Source organism: Cetorhinus maximus, chromosome 11 (genome assembly GCF_964194155.1).
Source record: "Cetorhinus maximus chromosome 11, sCetMax3.hap1.1, whole genome shotgun sequence".
NCBI lineage: Eukaryota > Metazoa > Chordata > Chondrichthyes > Lamniformes > Cetorhinidae > Cetorhinus > Cetorhinus maximus.
Window position 1 is genome coordinate 34,535,787 of NC_135889.1, and position 14,185 is coordinate 34,549,971.

The 14,185-nt window shown below is 39.6% G+C and overlaps 1 protein-coding gene across 4 annotated transcripts in view; it reads left to right on the forward strand.

The window, feature by feature from the left end:
- armc8 (armadillo repeat containing 8) overlaps positions 1-14,185 on the forward strand; it is a 106,172-nt gene that overhangs the window by 60,718 nt on the left and 31,269 nt on the right. For all 4 annotated transcript variants that reach the window (XM_078551796.1, XM_078551797.1, XM_078551795.1 and 1 more), the window contains 2 exons: positions 8,858-9,007; positions 13,647-13,742. In XM_078551796.1, the coding sequence (XP_078407922.1) occupies positions 8,858-9,007; positions 13,647-13,742 (246 nt within the window). The remainder of the gene's footprint in view (positions 1-8,857; positions 9,008-13,646; positions 13,743-14,185) is intronic.

The following is a 14,185-nucleotide window of genomic DNA, read 5'->3' on the forward strand; positions in this document are numbered from 1 at the left end:
TTCTTGTGACTTAGATCAATCCCTTTTTAAGTAATTTACCAAAAACTCAGAGGGGGGCCTTTCGGGTCCCACCCGTCCTTCCACATTTTCTTAATAATTTTCGACTGTCTTTCTGCTATAAGCCTTGTGATGGAGCCCTCCGACCCCCAATCAAGGTCTATAGCACTCCCTTTCTCCTTCTTCCCTGACTGCATTTTATTTATCTGTACTCCGTGCGGATGTCACTGGTGCAGTCTTCTATTTCAGCCCCTGCGCGGATAGCAGCAGTGCAGATTTGGCCCTTTGCTAGCAACCTTCCTTCTCTCAGCGCTTCCTGTACTGAGTTCTGCTTTTGATTCTTTGATACTCAACTGGCCTGCCCTCTGGCCAGCTTACTGCACTAACCTTGGGTGGTAAATAAACCATACTCACCTGTTTTGCAGTGCTGCTCCGATGGTTTGAGATGTGTATGCAACCCACAGTGCCAAGTGTTGTGGTGCATTTTAAGGATCGACCACAGGAGACTCAGATACAGGTTAACGATCGTTTTATTCAGGCAAACACAGGGAGAGTAGGTCTTAGACTGGCTAAAACAGAACTCCACTGATTATAGGAAAACCATCTTTTTTTATACACAACTAGTATTGTACACATTGCATTATTCAAATTCTAATCTTGTCAGTACATAATCACATGATAAGCAGAGGCCTCCAGTCCCAGGTACATATCTTTACTCACCCAAGCAGGGCCTCTTTATCTTGTTTTAGCCTGGCTCTGCCCTTGGCACTGTGTGTCTTTACCCTTATCTGTTTATCCTCATCCCCCCCTTCTGTCTCTTAACCAGTTAATCCCATATGATCCTCTAGGTCTCCTGGAGAGTTCTGCTGATATCAGCCCTTATGGTGTACGAGGTTCGCCTGGAGAATTCTGCTGACCTTTGGTTTACTAAAAACGTTTAACTCCTACATCCAGATCTTGCTGCATGTTGACACAGACTTCGTCATTATTTGAGGAGCCACATGTGGAGCTGAATACAATGCTGTCATCAGCGAACATCCCCACTTCTGACCTTTTGGCAGAGGATAGGTCATTAATGAAGTAACTGAAGATGGTTGGGCCTAGAACCCTGCCCCGAGGAGCTTCTGCAGCGATATCCTTGGGGCTGAGGTGACTAGCCTCCAACACAGCCATTTTGCCTTGGGCTAGTTATGACCCTGGCCAGTGGAGAGCTTTCCCCTTGATTTTCATTGTCTTTAATCATGCTATGGCTCCTTGATGCCACACTCAATCAAATACTTCTTCGACGTCATGGGTGGTCACACTCACCTCATCTGTGGAATCTAGCTGTTTTGTCCATGTTTGGACCAAGCCTGGAGCTAAGTGCTCAGTTTGGGTTCTGCCAGGAGCATTGGTGAGCAGGTATTGGTGAGGAAGTGCTCTTGATAATATGTTTTCATCTGTGCTGATAGCTCTCCAGTACTTCATTCAAGTAGCCATTCTGCATGTGTGACTCCAGGCAGTGAACGTTGATAGGTGATTCAAACACAGGATGGAGGAAGCACAACCATGCCTTTGCCTCTTCTCGCTCAATGTCCACATGTGCTCAGTTGCCAACAGAGGATGTGGTCACTGGTGGGAATGGGCTGATTTTGTTTTCTCCACCTTCTTAGTACAAGGCTGCTGGAACCAACTTTGGTATCCCTCAGTGACTGTTTTAGACCAGCAAATTCAGGACAGGTGCTGCTGGTGTATGCTGTTCAATATTGCATATTTTTTTTGGAAAAATATACTTTATTCATAAAATATCTGAAAGAACATTATAAAACATTTAAAAATGGCCATCAAAAAAAGTGCAATCATATTCAACTTTTCCACATAGATCAACAGGTGCTTCAGTATAATCAATGAACATTACAGACATTTCAATATGGTCATTACAGATGGTCAGACAGTGCAATGGTATTCAAGTTATCGACATAGATCGTGTTGCAGTCTGAGGTGCTTCAATACAATTATGAGACATTTAATATTCACTGCATACGTTCCTTGTGAGTCATATAGCCTGAGGGTTCTATACAATTCTCAGCCCCTCGGTGCACTATGGCAGAATGGTCTCAGACAGCGACCTTTCCCCATTGCACCTTTGCGGCGGCTGCCCCAAGCTTTAGTGCGTCCCTCAGCACGTAGTCCTGGACCTTGGAATGTTCCAGTCTGCAGCACTCGGTCGGGGATAATTCTTTGTACTGGAAGACCAGCAGGTTTCGGGCAGACCAAAGAGCGTCTTTTACCGAGTTGATGATCCTCCAGCTGCAGTTGATGTTTGACTTGGTGTGGGTCTCTGGGAACAGCCCGTAGAGCACAGAGTCCTGTGTCACAGAACTGCTCCGGATGAACCTCAGCAAAAACCACTGTATCTTTCTCCAAACCTTTGCAAAGGCACATTCCACAAGGTGAACAACGGTTTCTTCCCCACCACAGCTACCTTGCGGGCAACATGCAGAGGGAGTGAGACTCCTGGCATGTTGGAAGGATCTGACGGGGAGGGCCTTTCTCACCACCAGCCAAGCTACATCTTGGCACTTGTTGGAAAGTTCTGGCGATGAGGCATTCTGCCAAATGTCTTTGACAGTCTGCTCGGGGAACCATCCGACAGGAACCACCATCTCCTTTTCCGCAGGGCCTCTAGGACATTACATGCAGACCACTGCCTGATGGACTTGTGGTCAAAGGTGTTTCGCTCTCAAATTTTTCCACGCAGGCCGGGTGGTACGGCACGGTCCAAATACTTGGAGCGTTCTGCGGCAGCATGGCCAGACCAATCCTTTGCAACACCAGGGACAGGTAGAACCTCAGCACACAGTGACACTTGGTGTTTGCGTACCAAGGGTCCATGCACAGCTTGATGCAGCCACACACAAAGGTGGCCAACTAATGAACCATCTAGGAAGCCAAATTTATTGAGTTTATAAGGATTGAAATTTTGGAAGAATGCACAGCCCCTTCATCTTTATTATGATTGTGTACACCAGGCAGGAAAAATAATGGGTAAATAAAAATAAAAATACCTGGAACAACTCAGCAGGTCTGGCAGCATCTGCGGAGAGGAACACAGTTAATGTTTCAAGTCCGTATGACTCATCAACAATATTTTTATTTTTGTTTTGGATTTCCAGCATCCGCATTTTTTTGCTTTTATTTTAAAAATAAATGGGTGTTTGAATTAATAATTATCTTCAAACTGGCAAAATAGATTAAATCAAATAAAATACCAAAAGGTTGGAATAGTTATCAGGCTTGTTGAGTTGGAACTGTAGCCCACGCCTTTTAATTTTAATTTATTTAGTGAATGCAAATCCTTGGAGCCAAGTGATCGACTCCTCATTAGCTGAATTTAAGGTGATTAGTCCGCCACTTCGTCTGTAAAGGGGACATTCCTTGGCAATGTGCAGCATTGTTTGTGTTTCTCCACAAGTGTGTAGGGGTTTGTACTGAGGCCCCAGCGGTGGAGGTTAGCTGCACGGGGACCTTGACTTGTCCTGAGCCTGTTTAGCAAGGACCACTCTCTCCATGGTAGATCAAACACTAATCATGGTAGATTCAACATGTTTGTTGCTTGTTTGTCACAAGCACCTCATTAGTGACTTCCCGTGTTTCCCATTCCTTGATCCAAAGAATGTCTGCTGGTAGAACTTGCTCGGAGATTACTCCATATGGAGTGCTGAGATGGAAGGCGGGCATAGGTGGATGGAATAATTCATTGTGGAGTGGTAAGTGAGGTGCACCACAGATGTTTTCAACCAGCTTGTGAGTTTTTATCAGTCGGCTGATGTGTAGGGGAGTGATGTTTGTGAGGACATTTAATTAATTTTAATTAATTTAATTAAATTTTAATTAGAATAATGCAACTGAAATTAAAATTGTTTTGATTAAAACAAGCTCATATACTGTTTTATTTAAATGGCATAGTTTGAACTATGGGATAATTTGAAGCTTTCAAGCAAAAACTAATTTGATTAGACTACATTTAAACCAGCATATATGTTTTCATGTATTGATTGGATTACTTTAAGACATTTTTGTACTTCATGCCAATTATGTAAGTTTAAGCATGGACCCTATATTGTTCATTAGTCTATATAGCTCTGGATTATTACTGAGGTCTTGAACTCTTCTGCTAACTGTAAGTCTTGATACTGATACCTTTCTCACATCCTTCTATTCTTAAGTGTTTACTTAGAAACAGTCCCTCAGGGTAATTTAACATGCATAACTCAAATTTGCATCATGTCGTACACAATCATTGGATATTAATGCATAGAAGATGGCATTTGCACCAATGTGCGTGTGCCAACCCTCTTTTTTAAAAAAAAAAAGCCCATCTACTTAGTTCCTTTTCCCATATGCTTTTTTATGATTATGAGCCTATTATGATTCTGTTTCCGTTGGACTGTCTATATCAGAGTAAACCTCTGTTAAAGAAATTTCTCCTAATTGCTCTCTCCTTTTGGTGCTGATCTTTAATATGTGACATCCCTTGGTCATATCCGTTACTGCTGATGTTTCTTTGCACTGTAGCGTCTGTACCCATGTTGTTTTGATCTGACCAGAACTAGATGTTTTCATGAAGTATTTCCCAGATATTTATAATGTTCAATGAAGAGCAGTTTTGCAGTGTGAAACCTTGCTTGCATCTATGGAGAAGGGAAAAAGTTGTACCTCAAAGGGGTCACAACCTCACCTTGCCCCAAAGCCTTTTACTGCCAATTTACTTTTGAAGAATATTCACTATTCTAATGTAGGAAATACAGCCATTTGCAGACTGTAGCCTTTCACAAACAGCAATATAATAATGTCCAGATAATCTGTTTTTGTGATGTTGATATAGAGGGGTAAATATTGGCCAGGAATAATTTGCCTGCTTTTCTTCGGTTATAGTGCTTTGGGTTCCTTTGTCCTTCTGAACAGTTTATTATTTGAAAGACAGTAGCTCCAACTGTGCAGCATTCCTTCAGCACTTTTCCCTTATTCTTTTATGGGATGTGGGCGTCGCTGGCAAGGCCAGACCATCCCAAATTGCCCCTCATGAGTGGCTTACTAGGCTATTTCAGAGTCAACCACATTGCTGTGGGTCTGGAGCCACATGTCGGCCAGACCGAGTAAGGATGGCAGATTTCCTTCCCTAAAGGCTGTAGTGAACTGGATGGGTTTTTTAGAACAATTGATAGTTGTCATGGTCACCATTACTAAGATTAGCTTTCTATTCCAGATTTATTAACTGAATTTAAATTCCACTAGCTGCTGTGGTGTGATCTGAACCCTTGTTCCAGAGCTTTAGCCTGGGCCTCTCGATCACTAATCCAGGATATTAGCACTATGCCACCATCTCCCCCTGGAGGGTCAACCTAGGTTTTTGTGCTGAAATCTCGGCCCATAATCTTTTGCCTCAGGGAGAGAGTGCTACCGACTGAGCCATGGCTGGCATTGCTCTTTTATTGAAATGTTAGTTGGCTTTTCAGTTCATAAGTAAGTATGAAGATTCTGATGCAAGCTTAATTATTAGTGCCATGGTGTACTCCAAATGTATACAAACAGTTAATGAGAGAGAAATTAAGTCAGATCACCTGGCTTTGAGTTATTCCATTGTTCCTCCATTCATTGTAGATTATCCTATACAAATAAAGTTCCTGCCCTCCTTTCATCGTGATTTGAATTCAGGCTTTGTTAAAAGCCTGCATTGTTGAAAACTGAAGAGTTTACACATTTTCCACCTCTGTTTCTTCTGCCACTGGGAACAGTTTATCCTTTATCAAACCTCCCCCCCACCCCCCCACCCCACACACACACACAATTTTGAACACATCTGTTAAACCTCCCCTTAACCTTCTCTGCTGTGGGAAGAACAATCTCAGTTTCTCCAATCTTTTCACATAACTGAAGGCCCTCAAATTCTGGTAAATTTTCTGTGCATTCTCTTTGAGCTTTGGCATCTTTCCTAAATTGTGGTGCCCAGCATTGGACATACTGTGTACTCCAGTTTAGACCTAACTGGTACTTTATAAATACTTGGACCATCTTTTTCACTGTTGTACTCTATCTTTATGTATTTTATCAACTTGCCTTGAAGATTTGGGTACATGAATTCCAGCTCTTTCTCCCTGCCCTCCTTCAAAGGGGCCTAGCTGAAATATTAGTAGAGGATAAGTCATGTGGACAATGATCATAATTTATCTATAGAAATAGGCAAAATAACAATATTGAATACATCAGAAAGTCAAATTCACTTTATTTTTCTGCTTTCTCTTCATCTGCACAATTTTTTTGGTGTTTTGCATGAAATAATTCAGTGCACATGCTTTTCTATGAATGCAGGTAGCTTCACAACCTGTTGACTGGGTTATGTACTTGCCTGACGCATAAAGGGCACTCTAAATCATGCATATTTTTCTGTCAGATATCCCAGTTGATATGAAAAGCTTTTGGGACAAGAGGAGAGTATGAATGGGTATGTTGGTTGAGACTGGATTCAAACATAAATGCCCTGATCAGAAATATAAACCAGAATACATTTGTAGACAAATTTGTCTAATAAGAGTAGCATAGCTTTTTATACAATAAAGTGAGTGAATTGGAGACCTTGATTGGACTTATATATCAACTTGTGGGTTACCTTGTCCGTTTTAAGTTGGAACATTAGAATTTGGCTTGTGTTCGATAATGGAATATAGAATATGGATCTCTGAGATTGATCCTACTGATGAGAATTCAATTGCAGTTCAAAAACAATCCTGACTTGCAATGTTCTATTTCATGCCATGCTGAGCATTGTCATTTCTTTTAAAAAAAGCCTTCAAAATAAGATGGTGGGTGATTTAACTTTCAGACTTTGCTGAGTTGGAGATAATTATAAACCTTGCAACTCTTCTCTGATGAGGTGACCTTGTTCAAAGCTGTGCTGCTTGTCATTACAACCAGCATGCACCTGGTTGGAGTGCTGTTTCCTCATTGTACTGACTTATTTGGGCATGGAATGACAGTATTGAGAAATTTAATGTTTTGATTTTGCATTTGTTGCCATTGAACATTCTCAGAGTGTAGATTGTATCCACTGTAATGTAACTATCTCAGCCTGTCTTAGGAAGTGTCCAGTTCCCCCCTCTTCCTTCCAGTAGGACATTTTTGGCTGTAACCTATTAACTGTGGACTTACGAAAGTCAAGTCATGGCTACCTAACTCATTTCAAACCCTTGTGATCTTAATCAAGTTGATGATGAGAGTAATAATGCAGATGTTGTACATTTTAATTTTGAGAAATTTTGGGTAGAATTCCATGTAAGAGATGAGGCTAAGTAAAATCTGTGGGATAAAGGTAGAAAGTTAAGAATTCAATGATGAATTGGTCAGATAATCGAGAATTAGGGGCAGTAAATGTTTGAGTTTGACAACTGTAGAAGTGCAAAAGATGAGCAGGTGCCATGGGTCCTTGTCATGAAGCTGTTAATGTATATAACGTGATGGAAGTTTTTTTTTAAATAGAGGGTTAGTCTGTGGGTGTATCTTAATTTGATTAAAGCCAGCTAGTCTGGGTGCTTTGATGTATACTAGTTTTGAGATGTAAGAGAGGTAGAGCGTATTTGCATTTTGTTGAATAGAGCATTCAAGAAGGGGAGTGAAATCTGGCACCTAGCTTGCAGAGACCAAGCAATGTTTATATTATTAACAAAATTGGTACTATGAAAGGGGTTTTATTGTTAGAAGAGATGGAGTTCAAAGAGGCTGGTGATACAATGCGAATTTACATTCAATGAGATGTGCTGGGTATACCTGATAGCAGTTTCGTGTGTGCTGGGCAGAGGCAATGTAAGATCCAAGCCGGTAAGCCTACCACTGTGTCTGCAAAGGAACCAAAGTGAAAGGAAACCTCATTTTTAATTTGTACGGTGAAAATGCTTTGCCTGGTGTCTATGGGTTGTTGTTGCCTCAATGGAGATTAGGTTGGGAATTTGTTAAAAGTTATGATAGTAATTTGTAGCCATGTGTATATATTTAACTTGTGTAAATTAATAAATGTCTCATGTAGTTTGATATAAAAACCTCTCAAGAGCTGGTGGTCTGATTCCTGAATTTAGAGCTGCATTTCAAACATACCACTTAAAATTATAGGTTATGACAGTTGTTCAAAATGTCCCTCTGGGATTTTTTAAATAGCTCAGCTTTACCAACTGCTGTGTCATAACAGTCCTGGGTAGGTAAATCTTTCTTTTCACTTCGTCATGATTTTATAGCAACATTGAGGCAGGATACATGGCACAGGTTTTGCAGCCCTGTTTGGGCACCAGATTTGTAATGGCAGATGAGGGTCCAATCAATTTTTTTCTGTTTTGCTCCCATTTCCTACTGTATGTAAAGAAATACTGAAGTATTTTTGTAATGTCAAATCTTTCAACCAAGCAATCATTTTATTGGAACTTATATAATAAATTTTAAACATTTATTAATGTCACATTTTGCAGAACGATTCCTTTTATGACACTTAATCACTATGTTTAATAATGCTCTTACTATATATTGTAAAGGTTGTGAAATGAAACCAATATCTTACACAATACTGTCTGACATATGAGTTGATACTAACCATATCTGTTTTAAAAAAGAACAGTTTGGACTTTATTTTCGAAACTGGTGAAGGAATTTATTGTACCTACCCCATTGTTGGTTTCCTTGTTTTCTTATTGTGTTCTCTCACGCGCACAATAGGTATATCGAAGGAAAGTCTTTAAGGTTTAAGAAACATGCCATATAAGATATACTGCACATCATTTCTCCAACAGTAGATGACAGGCAAAATGCAGTCTAAAGCATCTAATGTTTTTCTTTTTAGAATATGGCTTTTCAAGCTGATCAGAAGATAAAGACAGACATTTTGCGAGGACTGAGTACAGAACAACTCTTCAGATTGCTATCTGATTCAGACGTGAATGTACTAATGAAGACCCTGGGGCTCCTCAGGAACCTCCTTTCCACTAGGCCTGTACGTATTTGTAATTTGAATCTCAGCAATTTTTTATTCTAACCAATTTCTCTCTGGCCCTGAGCATTGTGATGTTGAGTTGCTAAAATGGTTTTGGTCTTGAAGACCACAGCTTCAAAATGGCCAAATCCAGGTAATTATAGATAATTATAAAGTGCTGAAATCAATCAGAGGATAATTATAATTGGTTATAAATTTCAAGCTCATGGTCAGTGATGTTTTAAAGATTTGCACTTCTAAAAAGTGTACATGTCCATAGCATTTTACAGAACTTCCAAAATTGTTATTTGCAAACATCATCTGGTTTGCTTTTCAGTTTTAAAGAGTAAAAAGCTTTGCTTTCCTGAAGCACAACATTAAATGGAACATTTATGGTTGTTAAACAAGACCCCAAGACACATTTTTTAAAATGTATTTGCAGATAGCCATATGTACATAGTTGTGTACAGAAATCATACATAGCTGCTAGCAGTATTTCCAGAAGCTCCATTCTTTGGTTCTGGAGAGTTTTGGACTTGTGTGTGAAAAATATTAGATCTGTTATTTACTTGATGTATAAACATGGATTGATACTCTCTTGAATTTCACAAGTAACCATTTCCCACTTGACTTAATGCATGAGAAAAAGATTTAATTTCATCATTGTCTTTCTCTACTCCTTTCTCATTTGATCCACCTTGTGTCGCACATTATCCCAGCTAAGAGGTCAAGCCTCTAATTTATTTCCCTGACTTTCACCAATACTGTTATGAAGCTCCTTGAGCTTAGAAGGAAATGACTGGGGAACATTTATTCTTTCACCCTCTGCTCACCCTCTGGAGTGCAGTTGAAATTGATGAGGCCTCAAAGAGGGACATACTCACAACCTAGAAATTCATGCTGCAAGTGATTAGGGTTCCAGTGTTATGCAGAAAAGAGTATTGCAACAGTAGCTGGTAAGTACTCATGTGAAATCTGATTTTCAGCACATTACAATGCTTAATTATAATTCTGGACCTCTCTGTATAATGGCATTTGCATTATTCGGTGATCATGATACTGAAAAATTATTGGTAGGACCTAATAATTCAGGACTTTATAGAAACACAGAAATTGAGTAAAGGAAGATGGGAGCATCCTATCAATCCTGCACTGGTGTTAACTTTTCAACTGGAGCTTCCTACTCCAATCCCATTTCTGTACCCTTTCTTTGTATATTTTTACTGTAGATTGTGGCATATATGTCAACTTAGCATAAAAGATGACCCCATATTTTCGGTGTGAAATGCATGTTTAGCCTCTACTCAATGTGTAAGTTGACCCCTCTCCTGCTAATAAAATTCCTCAGTCTTCCTGAATTATCATTTTTATATTATAATCATAATTATTTTTCAACTGTTGAAATTCATTATGACTGGATGAATTCAATCATAACTTGGTGAAACATCACTGAACTTTATAGTTACATGAGAAAGATGATTTACACCCTTAAAATAAATCATTTATTGAAACCATGTCGAGAATTTACAATAAAATGTATGTTAATTTTTTTAGCCAGGTTATTAGCATTTTACTTATCATTTTATGTGAACTTTAAAACTATCCAGTGGACAAAGCTCTGTTGGTGGCAAGTGTACATTTTATCACTGGCTCTGGGGTTTGCTATAACCTGCAGTATTTTTGTGGAGTTCTTGTTATTTGCTAAAACTCTAGATAGGACACTGGTGGATAGTAAAAGCACCTTAATGGAGTTAGGTGTAAATCTAGAAAGAGTCCTTGAGTAATATTAGTAAAGGAATAGCTTTTATGTTAACCTAACATGCACAATTTCGATTGGTTTGAAAGCAGGAACATAGAGTTACGTTTGCATCAACTTGTCAAATACAGACTGATGGTCCCCTATGTTAGGGAGGAAAAAGTTTGAAATTTTGCAATAGTGTTTAATATATATTCAGCACATCTCTCCATTGCTGGATGCAGTTAGTTGAAAGTGATTTATTTTCTTTTCTTTCGGCACAAATGTCAATTAGAAGGCGCCAGAACAAACTGGATTTTTCAAATAAAATATTGAAAATATTCTTTGTCCCCGAAAAGGGTAGAGTTCTGTTTTGCCATCTCCTCATCTAAGTGGTGTACAGTTTTTCAGTTCTTCCCAATAGAGAGGAGTCCGAGTATTTACATTCCTTGTTGCTGCTTGGCTTGACATTTTATACTCCATGTACAAGTCAATTTTTTTGAAAGATTTTTCAAAGCTTCAAAGGTCAACTTATAAGCCTTGATCTACGGTATATTCTACTTCAAGTACTTATCCAATTCCCTTTGTTTATAATCTCTGCCTTGTCAGCCATTTGTAATTAAAAAATGTTGTTTCCTATCAATCCCTGTGAAAATATTTTGCTAACTTCCAACTTCGATCTTGTGATTGTCGTCATCAGCTGTCCCTCGATTCGAGGATGACGTCTACTCGGGTTGAGAGTTTCTGTCTTGGGTCCTCACTTGATTTAAAAGGCCAATTCCTGACCCACAGATCTTTAGGCATATGGGGCAGGCTGTCCCATGAGGTGGTAGGATCCAGAGAGTAGTATTTGCTGCCTTTACTTTCCTTCTCTGCTGCTGCTCTACCTCATCATTAAGAAATCTAGATCTAGGGTTCACTGTTTAAAAATAAGGGGTCGCTTATTTAAGACAGCAATGAAATATTTTTCTGAGGGTATTGAGTCTTTTGAACTCTTCCTCAAAAGGCAGTGGAAGCAGAGTCTTTGAATGTTTTTAAGGCAGAGCTAGATAGATTCTTGATTAACAAGGGGGTGAAAGGTTATTGGGGGTAGGCAGGAGTGTGGGGTTAAGGTTACAATCAGATCAGCCATGATCTTATTGAATGGCAGAGAAGGCTAGAGGGGCTTAGTGGCTACTCCTGCTCCTTATTCATATGTTCGTATGTACGTACATTGAGACTCAAAAGCTTGATGGACAAGTTGTCGCCATTCTGAGCGATTGGTAACAAACTCTTCCCAGTCATTAAGATTGATGCTCATGTGCATCAAGGAGAGCTTCAGAATGTCTTTGAAGTGTTTTCTTTGTCCTCCCCTGGAACTTTGGCTATTTGAGAGTAGAGAGAACAGGATCTGGCAGGAGAGGTGTTTCTTGGCTATTCAATTTGCTGCACACTGTACCTGAAGTTGATTTTGCAGGAGTTTTGCCTGCATGCTCATGGAGCTGGCTTTAAGAAGGACACTAGCGTTAGTTTGAAGGCCCTGTCATTGAATCCGGAGGATGCAGCAGAGACATTGCTAATAGAATCCCTCTAGTGCTCTCATGTGTTGCCGATACACAGTCCAAGTCTCACTACGGTGTTGGAAAGTGGTGCCCTGTATATTAGGGCTTTTGTTGACTTGCAGAAGTCTTTGTTGTCAAATGCTTGCAGTCGTAGAAGGCTGAACTGGTGCCCTGATCTGGCTTTATCTCCCCATCAATGGTGGCCTTTTGAGGAAGGTAGCTTCCGACGTATGGGAAGTGCTCAACATATTCCAAAGTGTCTCCTTCAGCATGTATGGGAAACTGAACCCGCTTGTGGGTTGAAATGAGTTTTGTTTTAACAGCATTCAAGGACAGCTGAGTTTCTTGTACGCAAAATTGAAGAAATCGAGTGGTTTCAAACCTGGTGCAGAGTAAGCAACAACACTGCAGTCACCTGCAAACTTGTAGGTCATGTAACGTGGTCAGTTTTATTTTGGCACAGTAGTGACAGAGGTTAAAGAGTTTTCCATCTAGACAGTATTTAATACTGATACCAATGGGCAGTTGACCTTTGATGAGATGAATAGCAACTGTCAGGTAGATTGTAAATGGTATGGGGGCTATCTCACAACCTTGCTTGACCCCGCTCTGAATTTTGAAGATGTTTGTTTCAAATCTCCCAATTAAAACAGTTGGAATCATATCTCGAAGCAGTTGTAGGATTGTGGTGAAGTTTCTTGGACATCCACATTTTTGGAGCACAATGCTCGATTTAGGCGTGACTCCAATGTCTGGAGCAGAACCATTCTTGTGACAATGCTGATCCGTGTCCCTTTGCTAAATTCGTATCTCTAATGCTTCTAATTTTAGAATGCGCAAAATTGTCTGCAGTTGCCTGACTGTGGCCCAACCAATGTCTTGTGCCATTCCAGCATCACATGCTTTTAAGTTCAGTGCAACAAATAAAAACTCAATCCTGTTTGTTGCCAATCAATCAATTTAAAAAGAAAAATCAATGTAGCATTTATTAACTCCATTAATGTAAACAAATAGAATTGAGTGAGAAAAGAATGACCAAAAGACCTTATCTCCCCTTTTACTTCGTGTTTTATCATTGTTCATTTTTCCCCATACTATTTGGAATGAAATTCTCTAACATCTGTTGTAGAATGATAAAGTTCAATCTCTACTTTACTTACAAGTGTAAAAGTTTGTGCAAGGAGTAATTTTGGTTAAAAGCTATCTCCTAAAGTCTACAGCAGGTTCTGTTGACTTTTGCAGTTTTAATTTCATCAGTGTCAAGCACACCCATCAATTTGTATCCTATATATTTTACGATGTTATGTGAAATAAGTAAACGTTGAAGAAAAGTCCGCTTGGTTTAACTTTGAAAATATATAATGTGACTCTGTTTTATTGCTAGCACATAGACCAGATAATGAGTACTCATGGAAAACAAATAATGCAAGCTGTGACCCTCATCCTTGAAGGAGAGCACAATATTGAAGTTAAAGAGCAAGTAAGTTTCATTTTTCTTGGAGACGTTTATGCTACATGCTGGAGCATTTTTATTTGAATATGTGCCGTGTATATTGTCAATGCAAACAACCCGCACTTATCCTTTCAGCATGGAATATCCAAGCAACGGACTGGATATTAAACCTAACTTTGCAGGGGTTTGACGTATTATCAATGCAGTGTACTTGCTACAGTTGAATATAGATTCCATGTTCTTTTAAGAATAGATGAAATGGTAGTTTCAACACTTCCTTTATCTCCTCCCTTTATCTTCAGTCTACCATTGGTGGCAGGGCGTTCAAGCATCTTGACCTCACACTCTGGTACTCTTTCCCTAAAGATCATTTACTGCCTTTCTACTTCCATCTCTGCTTTCAAAAGCTTCCTCAAAATCTGTTTCTTTAGCATTCCTATGGTTATACCCACAAATTCTCCACTGCTTGG